The 16456-nt window shown below is 38.7% G+C and overlaps 1 protein-coding gene across 5 annotated transcripts in view; it reads right to left on the bottom strand.

Annotated features, from left to right (window-relative positions):
* Nucleotides 1-16456, bottom strand: part of FRMD6 (FERM domain containing 6) — an 82316-nt gene that overhangs the window by 7818 nt on the left and 58042 nt on the right. For all 5 annotated transcript variants that reach the window (XM_012451059.2, XM_012451058.2, XM_012451062.2 and 2 more), the window contains exons 7-12: nt 14456-14611; nt 11070-11135; nt 10143-10211; nt 7377-7551; nt 2768-3103; nt 1542-1673 (exon numbers count right to left, since the gene is read on the bottom strand). In XM_012451059.2, coding sequence (XP_012306482.2) covers nt 1542-1673; nt 2768-3103; nt 7377-7551; nt 10143-10211; nt 11070-11135; nt 14456-14611 — 934 coding nt within the window. The remainder of the gene's footprint in view (nt 1-1541; nt 1674-2767; nt 3104-7376; nt 7552-10142; nt 10212-11069; nt 11136-14455; nt 14612-16456) is intronic.

Here is a 16456-nt window from a genome sequence, read left to right as displayed (position 1 = left end):
TGGGGTTTCATCATGTTGGCCAGGCTGGTCTCCAACTCCTGACTTCAGGTGATCCACCCGCCTCGGCATCCCAAAGTGCTGGGATTATAGGTATGCGCCACTGTGCCTGGCCTTACCACTCATTCTTTAATTTTTTTAAAATAACAGTTCAATAAACATTTTCATATATAAAGCTTCTTAAACAGTCATCCTTTTTACTTAAATTTTATTTCTATTTAAAATTTACAGTGATGAAAATTAAATGCAGAAATACATAAATGCAAAATGTAGGTCAGCTTCCCTAATATTCCCCTTCCCAGAGGCACTGTGGCACACAGTTTTTAAGACCATTTCCTTTCCACAAACATATATACATAAAGCTATCTATGGACCTAAAATGTGCATATAACTGTGAATGTTATATTTAATTTAAATTAAAATGTAAGGCAAATGGGCAAAAAGGGGCAATGTTTGGTATCTGAACTCTAAGCATGTTTAGAGCAACCAGCCTGAGGAGTCAGTGTTGGTCAGAGAGTGATTCTCTGCAGCCACAGGCAGAGAATGCTCCTGGCAGAAGATCTGGAGGCCAGGGTTCTGCTGGGTTAGCAAATGGAATTCTGAAACAAAAGATGCCTCTTGCTCTTGAGAAGTAAGTGCCAGGATGGTGGTGAGTGTGTATCGGTCTGGTCCCTCTCTGATTTCCAGTGCCTGGCACCTGGAGGAAGTGGCTCAGTGAGCATCAGGGGCTGTGGATTTGCCAGAGCAGGGACAGGCCACCCCAGTTGGGAACTTCATTTAATCAAAGTTGGAAGGAACCATCAATAGTGTTGGTTGCTGAGGCATATTTCTCTAAAAAACACACTGATTCATGATGTGTGACAACAGCAGTTAGATGTGACTGATGTCTATAAGCAAACCCATACTGCTGCCATTTTTTAAAGATAGTTATCTTACATGTGACAGAAATATACATTGTACATTATATAACTATAATAGGATTATAGTGAATGCATGTTTTCTAGAAGAATTTATACAAATATGGAATTTAAGAGATCTTTTTAGGTCAACCCATTTTGACACTTTTCCTCCCAGACTCCTCTACGGGTGTAACACAGTGGGAAAAACAAAACAAAACAAAAAAAAAACAAAACAAATCTGGAGGCCTACTTCTGTTTCTAGCCATGTAGAATTTGCCGTCTTTGAACTACAGGATAGCTGATCTGTAAAAAGGAGGCCAGATTGAAGGGGTCTACAGGCCTTCCAGATACATTATATGATTCTCAACATAGCCTAACATAGAGAGAACCCTATTGTACAACTACCTTTTGTCCAAAGTGTGGAGAAGAAAATGCTAATTCCCAATCCTGGGTGTTTCTCCTCTTCCCTTTTTTCCACAGAAGGCACAGGATTCTGCAGCTTATGATACTGACCTGGAGAGACTCTTAGTGCCGCCCAGTCTCTGATCTACAGCACCCAGCCCACCCCTTCTATTTTCTGAGGCAGATGTTTTTCAGTCCTGGATAACCTGCTACCAAGGAAGAAGAACTTCTGTAAGAGCTCACCAGAGTGTCCGTTCAGCTTCCGCGACATGAGCATGTCCTCCGTGATGTAGATGCACATGTCTGGGCTGACTTCCAGAGACTCTTCATTCATCTGCTCCAGGTCCCGGGGGTCATCAACCAACATCTCTATTTCTGACACAGAAGAAGGAAAAGACAGTTAATGACAAAAAGGGGAACGGCCACCATAACATACAACCATATTTTGCGGGTGACTAGGTAATTATTCATATTTGAAAATAAATTTGCTAATGAGACTCCAATAGGAAACTCCAGGGACAATTCTCAACAGCTGCTACTTGTTCTTTCTTATAGGATCGCTGCATTATCTACATGTTTTCCAATACTATAATTTGCCAATTATTCTGTATTTTTTAAGAAGAAAAACTATACTACCTTGCTGCAATGACAAAGGACAAACCGAAACTGATGGGCTGTTTGCCCGATGCCAAAGCAAGGCTCATTGACACAGGCAGATGAGAAGTTCACAAAGCCCCCCATGTCCCATGGTTGCCTACTCTCAAGGGCACTGAGTGACTTGAGATCCACACAAATTCTACAGAAACCAAACAGATGGTCTGCACTTTAACAGAGTCTGTCTTTTCCCTCAAGCCTGAGTGCTATAGCACTTATTTGAGACAGAAAAATAATACAAAAGAGGAACATAAATATTAACTTTGGCTGAGATAAGCCATAGGATTCATCTTATCTCCTTAACACTGAGTAAGTTCCTATCAGCCAGGTGCTATATTTATCTTCTCTATAGTTCTGGATACATGGGAGGCGCTTAAGAAAAATGTTACTAAGTAACTCAATGGCATGGACTCCAATCTTTATTTTGTGGGGAGGGGTCGAGAAGTTCAAGATGTTTTTGTTACTGTCACTGCACTCCACTGTGTTGTCCTAACCACTGTTTTATTTACTCTGGGAATTAGAAATACAGACACAAGGGCTGCAGGACTTATCTCCAATCTACTTCATAGAAACAGCTAAGACTTTGAGTTCACAACCATCTAATCTCGTGGCCACAAAGGATCAAAACTAGAGGGATGCTTGTTCACAGCCAAACACAAGCAACTCAACCAAGTCATTGGGGAAGACAACAAGGCACCTCTTCTGCTCTATTACTATGATGTAAAGTTCTCTCCAGACACCAGTGCTATAGAGGCAATACTTGAAAAAACTGGGAGAGACTAAAAAGAGAGCCAGTGAGGGGACAGTACTGTTACCATCGTCCTGCGAGTCCTCTTCTAGTCGGTCTTTGCCGCCGCTCTCCACCCCTGAGGTGTGGGAGCTGCCGTGGCTGGTCATGGAGCTGCAGGTTTTCAGCTTGCGGTGGATGGCACTGCTGGAGTAGCTGTCTTCTGGCCCCGTGTCCCGGGGCTTGGTGTCTGCCTCAATGCCCGAGGTGTGGGAACTGCTGTGGCTGGCGGTGGAATGACGAGACAGGCGCTTGTGCTTCATGCTGCCTGCGCTGCTCCCGCTGGCCCGCGACCGCTTTTCTAGCTGGTCCATGTCGAGGTCCAGGTTGTCACTGATGTAAGATTCCCGGTACTGCTTCTTCTCTGTGTGGTGGGGAACACAGTTCATCATGACATCAACCAAGACAGAAGGAACAGCTGATGAGCTTAAGTGACTCATCAGGCCAAGAACAAGGATAACTTCTAATTCAGGATCTAGTGATTGGAAAGTAGTGATAATTTAGATAGGAACTTGACTTCAGAAGACTGAAAAATGAATAAAAACCAGTACAACAGATTTGAGGGGGATATTTAAACTACCCAGTTTTTTTTTAAAGCTCCAAGCCATATAAGAGTGGTATTTAAAGTGCAGTCACAGACCACTTCTTGTCTGCAAATTTACTGGTCCATAGTGAAATAAGTTCAGTGAGTGATAATGAACATTTAGAAACTTTTAGAGCTATGTGACATTGCCATGACAGCCACCAATGTGATTTTGTATTTTGTAAAAGTATCCACAGCATATTGAATATTTTAAAAATCTGGTCCTTTAATGCAGATAATTTCAGAAGCATTGCTCTAGAAGACTACTTAATATAATCATGCTAATTGCCATTCATTTTATTTGTTCATTTGTTCAGTTTGTTCCATTGTTAGCTTAGCTCTATCTGCTGAATACAATTTAAAATAAAACTATTCTTCTGAGAATTTCCTGTGAAGATTCTAAAATTTGGATTTTCATTAATATAAGATTGATTTTCTCCACTTAGGCTGAATTAGTGAGGCTTTACCTTCTATTTAGAAAATACCAGTAATCATTACTGGTTTGATGATTTCCAACTCTGATTGGTAAAGCTGTTCTTTAGTTTAACATGTCAGTGCTGCTCTTTAATTCAGTCAAAAACACAACACTGCAAAGTCCCTTTTATTACATACTAAACTAACCATTCCACTAAGGCGCAAAGTTACAACCCAGCTGCCGGTTACCACTCAACTGATGCAAAAATATTATTTTTGTCTCTCAGGTCAGAAATGTAAAACAAGGAAGAAGTTTAGATTCCTTAGCTTTTTAATACTGTTGAGAAATAATACAATAAAACAATATTGAAAATAGAGAGTGCATTTGGAGAATGTTTAGTTGATTTAATTTTAGAAACCGCTAACTAGTAGACTAATTGGGTTCTCAGGGGCCTGTTAATGGATTCTAATTGTCTTGTTTCTTGGTTAAGTGAAAATACTTGCACGCTTGATGTCTGAATCCAGCTCGGAAATATAATCAACGCAGGTTCCCTACAGAGAAAATGAGCAGCAGGAGAAGGAAAAGATGCCCCTTCTAGGATGCAAAATGCACAAATGCTTGGAGAAGGCTATGTGTACATTTCTAGGTTCCAGCCCATTCACATCTTTCTAAGGAACTGGCTGAAACTCAAAGGTGAGTATGTGTTGCCACACGGGAAGTAGGATGAAACCAGACACCAGAGCTCTATGTACACATCATCAAAACAAAAACGCATCCATGTACAACTCATCATTCAGAGAGCAGACTAGGTTCTAATAATCCCTATCTTCTGAATCAGCAGGCATGAGATGAAGGTGGAGAGCTAAAGCAGTTTGCAAAAATTACCATAGTTTCTATTCACTGTGGTTTCACAATAACAGCCATGTGGCCCTTGGATGAGTAGTGAATGAAGAGAAAAAAGTAAAAGTCTACAAATTGTTGGGAGTGCCATTGCTCTAACATAATTAGGAATTGTGGGTCTAATCATTTAAAAGCTTTTCTGCATCTTTACACACAGCCTTTTTACTCCCAACTTTCTGATAGGTTCAGAGGTCATTATAGTTCCTCTATACTCACTAGAGTATGCTCACGAGAAGACAAGTATGTGCCAGCCTGTTTTCTACCTATTCCTGTGAACATGTTAGCATGGTCTGGGTGTTCCACATGGCCGGCTTCTGTTCCTAGTGCTGTATCAGACCCTCTCCAGATATTTAAGAAGCTTCACACCACTCAGTTACAAACTGAGATAAATTTAAATAATTCTGAAATTTATTGTAAGAAATGTAAAACGCAACCTCTCATCCCCTTAATAATCACTAGGATCAACACTGCAGATCATCAATATGCCTGTGCTCTTTCTACTCCCTCTGTTGTAAAAGCCCAGACACAATGAGGTTTTTCAGACACTATTTCAGAAAATAATGCCGTAAATGTGACCACTTATCCTAAGAATAAGCTCCAGCTGTTGAACAAAGTTAGGCTTGAAAATGTTTTCTAATGACACAAGGCATGTTTTTCTTCTCTTTCAAACCCTATAGAAAAATTCTTGTGATCACTTTCTACTAAAATGCTAAAGTAGTGTTTCAGACAAGGTGATTCTAAATAAAATTAAATTAAGAAAAGCACAGACTGTAACAGTAAGACGTGGGAGCTTAAAGAGATGATTAGGTCACAAGGGTTCTGCCTTCGTGAATGGATTAATGCCATTATTGCAGTAGTGGGTTCATTATGAGAGGGAGTTTGGCCCCCTTTTACTCTCTCTCACCCTCTCTTTGCCCTTCTACCTTCTACCATGGGATGAAGTAACAAGAAGTCCCTTGGTAGATGCTGGCCCCTCAATCCTGGACTTCCCAGCCTCTAGAACTGTGAGGAAATAAACTTCTGTTCTTTAGAACTTTACCTAGTCTGTGGTCTTTTGTTACAGCATCGCGAAACAAATTAAGACACCTATACTCACTTAAGCCTCCGAATATACCTGGTACTATGTTTGGCAATGAACAAAGCCCTGCCTCTCTGAGAACTCAAAATGCTTTGTAATTTTTACCTTAGAACCTATAGAGGAGGGTCATTAATTCTTTTAGGCTCTAAAGGGATCTCTTACGGTCATCTGAACAAAAATGTACTAAAATGCTCCAGGCAGAAAGCTGACAGAACAAATGAATTTCTCAAGGTACCATGTTAGACATTTAGGACTGAAGCTGACTTGGCAAATTATGAGCTCTGCACCTAATTAAGACGCCTGTCCTCACAGGTTCTCCTGCTTCTTCACCCTCCTCCTGTCCCCATCTGAATTCCTTTTAATATTCATGTCAGCATAGGAGAGATATATTTGTTGCACTGATGAGTCATCGTGGGGAAGAACTGGCAGTCTAGCATCAGCGGAAGCCAATACACCTGACAGTTATATCAATTCTCTCCGAAGACACATGCAGTTTATGGCAGACAGTGAGGAATGATTCATGTTCTAATCGCTACTAAATTACAAGAGAATTGCCAAACCGGATCTCATTTGGGTTGAGAGAGAATTTTTGAGAGAAATCAATCAGAAGCATAAACTTCTACAAGGTCTTTTGTTTGTTTACGAAGGGATGGGTATTTGCCTTGTTTCTAAAAGAAAAATGAGGTCTGAGGTGTCAAAACTTATCTCAGACATAAACTTAAGATATGAATCTTCACCCTGGTGTTCATACAAATACCCCAAATCCAATCTAATCATATTGCTGCTAGTTATTACTACAACATGAATTTGAAAAACAAATTTTTGCAAAACAAACCTTTGAAAGCATAAACAAAATCCCAAAGCATGAAAAAAAAAAAAAAAAAAACCACGTAATGTAGCAGTTTTGGGGATTAGGGTTGGGGTGTATGAAATGGAGGAAATCCAGGGTGCCACAACTCAAGATAAAAGGCTATTAGATTAATGTTGTTAGTTGAAGCCTCATGTTACAGACCCTAACACTGCCTTCTTTCCCACCCTGACTTACTCCCCTTTCCAGGTCCAGTACTCTGGGGCCCCAAAGACTGGTCTATTTCACCTGCATCTCAGCAAAGCCCCCATAAGACTAGCTGACTTCCTTCTCCTTTGACATTTTTGCAAGACCAGACTTGGGGGGCCTCCCAGCTGTTAATCAGAGGCTGGAGACACATCTGTGACCCACCTTTATTATGACTCTAACCCTAAGAAATAATCACATTGGAAGGAATTCCAGACCACTTGTGGATAATAGCACCAAGGTGTGTCAGTGTATATACAAAGCTCTAAAAGCAGATAAAATCTGAGTTGCAGATAAACCCTTGCCCTGTGCCTTAATGGGGTGGCTTTTTGCAAGGATTTTCAAGTCAGGCATGGGAAAACCTTAAAGACTGAGACAGCTAAATGGGGTCACCTCAAGATATTTTGAATAGGTGCTACGGTAGGTGGAGCTGGAGCCTAACCCTTTGCCTTCTGGAACATAATGAGATGTAAATAGAAATGCTGCTCTCAATCTGGAAAGTCCCAGTCCCAAAATCCAATTCTGTAGGAGCTCAAGACCCCCACCCAGAGTAAGAGGCATGGGTGCAAAGGTACAATTTGCTTCCACACCCTAGACCCTGCGATACCTTCGTTTTCCTCCAGCTTCCGGATATGGCGCAGGACAGGCTGCAGATTCATGTAGAGGCGGTGGCTGTTGCTCAGAAGTTGCAGGAGGTGTCTGGAGCGCATGGGGCACCCCGTGTAGTATATGAGCTTCCGGGCTGAAGGCAAGCCGTCTGGCAAAATCTCAAATTTCTTACCCTTTGGAAGGAAACCATGAATCAAATTCAGGAAGAAAAAAGTCTCTGATTGGCTTGCCAAAGTCCCCTTTGTTTTCTATTTAGTAAGGAAAATTATAGATGCTGAAATGTATAAAGTTTCATTTAAAATTCCTTGTGGGATAAATTATTGTTTTCCCTTTCAAAAATGTCATAGGACAAAAATTCAGGAAAGCATCTAGCCATAAGGGTCTATCGGCAAACACTGACTATCCAAAACAGCTGAGGAGTGTCTTTGGTTTCTCTGGCTGGGCAGGCTACTTGTGTAATGGAGAAGAGAAGGTCCATCATAAAAGAACCATCAAATGTAATCCCAACACCCTAACTCAGCAACGAAACAACCAATTCTAAAAGGGACTAATGCAGTCAAATATTTATTGAACACTTACTATGTACCAAACACCTTACTAGGCACTGAAAAAAAAAAAGGCAGTGAATAAGACAGACAGGATATCTATTTAGGGTTTAGAAGAAATGGAAAACTTCCCTAGCTGGACACAGAGAGAGCTGGTAGTTGGAAGGATGAGATGGGAAAGAACAAGAACAGTTATCAGTAGGGATATAAGGAATCTCATTCTCTAAGAGTGAGATCATTAAGATAAAGTCCTAAGTTAAGGGCAAGGCTTTGACAAAGTTTCTTACAGTTATGGGATATTATGAATTTTCTTAACTTTCCTAATCATGAATAGGGCAACTAAAATACAAAAAGGAGTATTTCACATATAATGATTCTCAGCCAGAGGGTGGAGGTAAAGCAAGGATGGAGGCATATTCTAACCACACACCTTGAAGTCTGTACAGAGCAGTATGGGCTTGTGTAGCCCAAATAGGGATAAGGTGGTGGTGTTTTGTTTTTTTAAATCTCTGAGCTTTCCCTCATTTTAAAGGAACTACCAGTGGATCCCAATACTGAAACACTAACAACTGACATTTATTGAGCACTAAGCACGTATCCACTCATTTAATCCTCACAGCAAGTCTAGGGAGATACTTATCCACATTTTAGAATGAAACCAAGAAACAGTTTATGTAACTTGCTCAAGGTCATGTAGCTAGGCAGGGCTGGGTTGGCTGCAAGAAGTATCATCTGAGAAACTTGTCAAAATAGATTCCTCATCTCTATTCCAGACTCACTGAGCAAAAAATCTCCTGGAGGAGGATGATGAGGCCCCAAAATACGTATCTTAAAAAAAAGCTCCTCGGATAAGGGCAATACACAAATAGATTTAGTAAGCACCAAGTTCAGGACCCTAAAAAAACCTCAATTTCATAAATGTACTTTATTATTACTTAATTTGGGACATGAAAGGGGCAAGTGGGTCGTAATTTGCTCCTTTCAAACAGCTCAGATCCTTTCACAAACAGCTTGAAACAAAAAAGAGCCAGTTAGGATGAGACAGGTCAGGCCCAATGTAATGTATGAGTAAACTGAAATCAGATTGAATTGTGCCCAAGTAATTAAAATAATGTGAAGTCAGAAACACATCTTTTGATTTACAAGGCAGCATAGAGTCAATGCCCACATTCTATCTGCAATATAGCCCTTTATTTATATAGGCCTTCTTCTTTACAGGAGAGAAGCCCATGTCTACAAATCCTTATCTTCCTTTCTTCATATATTTTTTCTAACAATTTCTGAACAAAGCAGAACTGTGAATTTTTTTTTTTTTTGAGACCAAGTTTCACTCTTGTTGCCTAGGCTGGAGTGCAATGGCACAGTCTCAGCTCAATGCAGCCTCTGCCTCCCAGGTTCAAGCGATTCTCCTGCCTCAACCTCCTATAGCTGGGATTACAGGCACTCACAACCATGCCCAACTAATTTTTTTACTTTTAGTAGAGACGAGGTTTCACCATGTTGGCCAGGCTGGTCTCGACCTCCTGACCTCAGGTGATCCACCCACCTCGGCCTCCCAAAGTGCTGGGATTACAGGCATGAACCACTGTGCCCAGCCAGAACTATGAATTTTTATGATGAAATGTATGCATTATTAACTGTAATTATTTGAACCCTATAAAAAATGGATATAGCTGGCAAAATAGAGAAACTGTTGGGAAAAATCAAGAAGCTGCTCTAACAAAAGAAAGCATATCACTCTCAATATTGTAAGAGTATTTTTCCTGTTAAGAGTTGTAGACCTCTTTTTAAAATAATGAGTTTTAAATAGTCAAATACTAATAGAAACCTCTTTTTATATAATTCTTTATTCTTTGCTCAAAAGAGGTAACTTTCAAAAGAACTGGCTAACCTCTACACTAAATGGCTTCTGCAATTAGAATAACTTAGGGTCATGTGCTAGGGACCAAACATAAATTAAAATTACTAACTTCTTTTGCTCTAAGATTCTTTACTGTAAGATTCTTTGATTTTAAGATCACTACTGATATGCGTGGCAATGAATATATAGCACATGCATTAGAATACAAGAAAGCAAATTACCTCCAGTGTCAACTTCTTAAAAACAACAGCTTTTGTACCTGAGACAATATTGTTTAAAAACAAAAACAAAAAATAAAAATCCACAAAACGAAGCAATTATTGAGACTTTTCTTTTAAGCCAGTTATTTTAAACTTACCACAAACACCAACTTTCCAACATTTGTCCAGGGGAAATCATAAAGTAATTGTTTCTCTTCCTCTAAATTCTGTGAAAATAACAATGCATATGTGAAAAATGACAGATACTGTAAAATGGCTCTAACTTCTTTCCCTGAAAACTACAGTACAGTAATTAAGATCTGAAAAACCCTTCCACATCTCTTTGGAGAAATACAGACAGTAATTAAAAGATTAGTGATAACAATTCTGTGGCTTTTGGTTCCTGTGTAACAGTATTAACTAGCCCTTTCAAGGCAATCTTTTCCCTTCTGGTCTATCCCTAAATTTAAATAAAAAGTCAAAAAGACTCAGGTGTTCAAGAGATGCGATAAGGCACTCAGATTTTCCTAACTGGATATTTTGCCTACATCAAAGATAAGAATCCTTCTACTTTTCTGTGTCTTGCAGAAAGAGGTATTCTGTCTCCCTTTCTGATGGCTGCAGGATAATACTGTCCCACCTGCTAAAGGGTGACAGTTACTACTTATTTAAGGGATAAGTTTTATCAGAAAAGTATAATGGAAATTAACACATCTGGTCAGGCACAATATTAAAATGTTATTTTTCTTTTCACTTATAAATGCTCCAGAGGATAAAAGAATATTTAAAATCAATGACACACAGAGAGAAATGTTTGGATATTAATGATCTGTCAGTGATCTATAGTGATGAACCTAGGCTAATCTTTGGCTTATTTTTTTTCTGAGAGGACTTATTACTGTGAACAACCAGGCTGAGTCACTTCATCCATCTTACATCATCCACATCTGTGCTAGATAAATAGGAAATTATGACCAGCCAATGGTCAAAAATGGACTACTGAACCTATGGCAGGACCACAGAGGCACGCTGTAAACGTAAGACATGGCCGATAGCATTTGACACTTTATTTCTCATTTACCAACCTGAAAAATCTGTATTCCTCGCATGGTCAATCCAAGAGTCAGCGATGCTTCAATTTCCCTTTTATCCTGTAGGAATAGGATTTTATAAAAAATTAAATGTTTTTATATATTTTTTTCTATGGTGGACAATTTAGCACCAAAGAAACATTTCAGGATGGAAATTCAAGACTGAAAAGTTTTTGACTTAAAATAATTTTGCTCAAGTCTTTCCAAATACCTAGTTTCCTACAAGAATTAAGAAAACCATGGGCACATATTAAATCAATAATGGTATATTCTACTTTTTAAATTCCTGAGATTTCGAAGTTTTAGTGTTTTCACTATATTACATACACTTTTGTATCTGACAATATTCTAAATACTTGTTATTGAAAACTCCAATAAACAAGACTATTTTTGCTGATTTTGCATCATATGATTTTTTTAACCTTCCATCTCAAGATTACTCTTTTCTCAGATGTTAGAATCTTAAATCTAACGTAATAGTTATATTCTGAGATGCATAAGACTTTATATGTTTAAAACTGGGCAAATCTTCCATCTCTGAAGCCAAAATTAGGGGCAAGTGATTAAATATTCAAGGCTCTCTCATGAGGATAGATAATAAAGTTGCAAAAGCTTTGTATTCAGTTAGTTTGGAAATGCTTATTTTTAATAAGTTCAATGATCACTTGTCAATATGATACACAGTCTACCAGCCAAACCATAAATTGTAGAAAATAAACTACAACAAGTGTAAGGGAAAAAGAACTCCACAATTAAAAACGTACTTTAAAATTCAGCCACATCTTTTAAGTGTTCATCTGTAATAAGTATATAGTGTATAAAGTTCAAAATAGAAGAGAAACGAAATTACTAAGTAAATATTTTCATTATGAGATTTCCCAATAAACACAATGAATATGTGCAGATCTTTAGGCTTAGTGCCAGCATTCCCATGAACATGGAATGAAGTATTTTTAGAAAATGTATCCTCACCTGGCATTATAAGACACAGCCTATTTAGACTATTTAGGCTGTTTCTTTCCAACTAGTATACTTTTATATGAAGAAGCACACATACAGTATAAGCTTTAGGAGAAGAAACTAATCCATCATTATATGAGTTTTGGTCAATTTTGCTTTCAAAGCTGTACCTATTGCTTTCTGAAATAAAGCTTTGCTCATAAAAATGTTGGTTTTCAAGTATAAGGTATATATTGGTGGGAAAGAGGCACAAAACAGTTTTTTTTTTTTTTTTCAGAATGTTCCCTGTTCTTTGTCTACCTTATTTCCAGTTTATGAGCAGCCCCTAAATGAAGCAGATTTAATGGCTGCCACTGAATTTCTCCAAACAATAAAAACTGCACATCAGCCAATAATGTCTTTTCCCCCACTTCTTTCTGTTAGATTTTTATCAAAAATCTTGTTTTTAGCAGATAAGAGTCATTTTCTATGCAATTTATAGGCGCCATACTTTAAGTAAACTTGAAAATTAAGTTTTTCACAGAAGATAAATTGGGGATATCTACTTCAATAAAAGATTCTTATGTCTTAATAGGATTCTTTAAAATAGCAAGTTTCCCAAGCAAATAGGCAAAGAGCAATTAATGGTTATTGAGCACTCACTAATGTGCCAGGTATTCCATCTCATTATTTCAGATTCATTATCTCACTGAAGCCTCCCAACCTTGTGAAGCATATTGTATCATCCCACTTAATAGACGGCTCAGGATTATAGTTGCCTAGCATCCCAGCTATAGCAAGTAGTGACATAGGGTTTCTAATTGACATCTGATTCCAAGGCCACACTCTTACTCTTTCCAACATATCATTCATACTTCTAATACATTTTAAAATATAAACAAATTATCAAAACTGTCATTTATTTTCATCTTCTCATATAAACTGAGGTATCACAAATGACATTTCTTAAGGCCAAAAAAAAAAAAAATTACAACTTATTCCTTTCGGACTTTAGCCAATGAGATCTTATGGAACTCAATTATGCCTTTCAAGGATGATGGGGCATTAATAATGCATCTCTTGGACATAGAAGAGAGACAGAAAAACCATCGGTTGGTCTGAACCAGCTAAGAAGATTACTGAGCAATACATCCAAACTAAAGCCCAATTTCCAATGGTCTGGCTATGCTAATCCTACCACAAAGGGCATAGTAGAGATAAAAAGCATAATACTAACAATGGTAATGGTAAGAGCAGCAAACTTAACATCATGCTTAACAGGTGCTGGGCACTGTTTTAAGCAGTTTTCATCCAACAATTTCTTTAGTATTCAGCAATCCTAAAAGGAAGGTATGCTGCTGTCCCCTTTAACTATGGGGAAACTGAAGCACAGAGAGGTTAAGTAAGTAACTTGCCTGAGGTCACATAGTAAGAGGCCAAGCTGAGATTCAACCCCAGGCAGTTAGGCCCCACTGACTGTGCTCTTAACACTTTATCCATTTTAACCACTTCATCCATTTGGTTTGAGAATGTACCTTTGAATACTTAAGTGGGCATTCAGGAGTTCTTACCAACAAAGTGGCACTTATGGAATAGCAAAACGGGTTAGGAAAGGGGTTAGGAGGAGGGAAAGAGATGACAAGATGATAAAGAGTACTGTGAGTGATTCCCTGCAGAGCATGGCCCAGTTGTTATTTGAGTGTGTGACCTCCGCCCCAGGATGGAACAATGAGGCTAGAGATACGCAGGACACAAAGGAGAGTAACTTCTGAGAGTGAGGAACCTGTGGAATACAGTGCCTTAAGCACACAGGTTGTGTTATCAAGAAGGCCTTGACTAAATCCTGGCTTTGCCAATTAGTTTTGTGACCTTAGGTGAATTATTTAATCTCTTTAATCCTCAGTTTCCAGGTCTGTAAAACAAAGATTAAAGTACCTTTCATATAGAGTTATGAGGATTTAAAAAAATACACATAAAGTGTGCCCAGTAAACACAGGACTCCATAAACACTGCCTGCTGTTAATGCTCTTGTAATTAAGGGACACAATGCAAGTATAGCTTCACTTTGAGAAATATTAAAAATTATTTATCAAAGAAGTTGTAAATGCCATTCCCCAAAACATAAAAGCAGATCTGGGGAGGAGAGAAATAACAATACCATAATCACTGAAAAAGTGAGATTAACATTTTATAGCCATTTGCCATCTCACTATTAGAACCATTAAAAAATACTTCATCCTGCTTCCAGGCCAGAGGAAAAGCACCATGGCCTCCAAGATTGGCCTGCAACAACAAAAACCAGTTCAAGGAAACTCTTTTCAAAGTGTGTGAAAAGCAAAATAATCATTTTTAATGGAAATGAAACCCTAAGGTTTTCCTTCTCAATCCTATTGAGAAGAGTTTTTTTCTCAGAAGCTGAAGACTTAGCTGCCATTTCGTACCTTATACAATCTGTAGTAATGAACAGCGACGTCATCCAGTCGGACAGCCTCTTTGATATATTTAAGATGAGCTTCGGAAGCTGTCAGTGCAAACTGATCCTTGTGCATGTTTGGAATGTGCTTCAGGATGTAGTCTTTCCCCCTCTTGGAAACAACCTGTTGGGATACAAGGGGTGTGCAATGCAACATTTGTTGGAGAGATGTAAGTACCACCCCCCATCCCCAAAATAATGAAAGAATGAGAATCTAAAATAGGCCATGAAAACTGGTTACTTTCCATTAGAAAATTCCCACTTTCATTCTGTTTTCACCATCTGTTACGTTACTAGGCTGAATCAGCTAAGTCTAGAAGCCAGAGAGTCAATTTAGTTGTACTACCTAATACCTAAGAATAAAAATCACAACAAATAGGAAAAATAAGTTATCTTTGCTTTAAAGTCACCAAGAAAAAAAAAAACTACACAAACTTTCATAACTCTGTACACATAATTGTTTATCCTAGCAAGCATATACTTGGTACCATGAAATACATCTACAGTACGCACATCTTCAGGTTCTGGATCCTACCTAACTCCTAAGAAAATTACAGCCACAGAGTGGGAGGCTCTAAATGTTAATCCAAACAAGGCAGGGGACTGGGAGAAATTCTCTAAAACATTTTTGGTTCTTGCATAAGAGGCTGATATGAACACTGTGGGAATACTCATGAGAAAACTGTTTCATTCAAACGTTCATTGTGATTCACTGTGACTTAGATTTTCATCAGACGGTAGTCTGGGCTTTCTGATGTCAAATATATAGTATCCAGCAGCTGCAGGCTAAGAGAAAGGTATTGATTAAAGTCTTAGCTGATTCCATAAGGACTATAAAAGATGGAAAGAATTATGCAATGTGAGCAAAAGAGTAGTGTTTAAAATAATCTAAATTTAAAATTCACAGAATTTTGATTTTAAAATGTCTTCTTATTGACATTTTGTTTCTTTCTATTTAATATTTTACAGAGAATCAAACACGATGAATTAAATAGTCAGTTGTCAAGTTCTGCTAAGAACTCAAGTTATAGATTTTTCTTTCCAGATTCCTTTTACATGATCAGTAAATCAGTACTTGTCAACCTTTTTTTTCAGGTCAAAAACACACTGAAAATAGTATTTGTAAAGGCATTAGAGTAGATGGTTTTGGTGATCCCAAGGGTGGGGGAAACTGGTATCTCAGCACACTGGTTGCCATGCATACTAACTGGATTTCAATAATCAAGATTCAATGAGCAGCTGATGACAACCAGAGAATGCAAACATGTTATAGACAGGAATAGTCTGACAGATACTGTGATTTTTCTTCAACAAATGAAGCACTGTAAGTCACACAACAAAAAATTACTGAGTACCTCAATGTGAAGTGCTGAGGAAATAGAAAAGGTTAAGGTTACATCTGTCTTTCAGAACACACTGAGAAACCGTTTACTGGGAGCAAGGAATAAATAAAGCATGTGAAAATAAGATGTAAAACACTATGGCCAGGTTCTTGAGCACTGGGCACCTAGACGGTCTGCCCAGAAGAAGCCACACTTGAGCTGAGTCTCAGAGGACAAGCAGGAGTTAGCCAGGTGAAACAGAGAGGGGCTTCACTGGCTAAAGGAACTGCAAGAAGAAAGGCCCAAAAGCATGAAACACCACAGTAGGTATGGAGACATATCCACAGCTGGATGTTGCCAGAGCCTAAAGGTCAAGGTGCAAGACAACCAGAAAGAAAGCTGGAATGGCTGACAGGGACTACAACCTGGAGAGTTTCCAGGTTATGCGTGGGAGCCTGAGCTTCACTCCACAGGTGACACAGGAGGCCCTGGAAGTTTAAATCAGAAGCAAAATCATCTCATTTGCAAGCTGTGAAGACTGAAGCAGGGACGAGCTTCTGCAACAGGGCTGCTGAGAACAGGAACCTAGAAACGGTAGGAGCTAAGACAGGAAGGGGATGCAATGCACGTTTAGGAAAGCTAATGAC

The sequence above is a fragment of the Aotus nancymaae genome, unplaced genomic scaffold (genome assembly GCF_030222135.1).
Source record: "Aotus nancymaae isolate 86718 unplaced genomic scaffold, 86718_ANA_hifiasm-v0.15.2.pri h1tg000062l, whole genome shotgun sequence".
Taxonomy (NCBI): Eukaryota; Metazoa; Chordata; class Mammalia; order Primates; family Aotidae; genus Aotus; species Aotus nancymaae.
The sequence above is the reverse complement of the archived record's forward strand: the minus strand, read 5'-3'. Positions and strand labels throughout refer to the sequence as shown.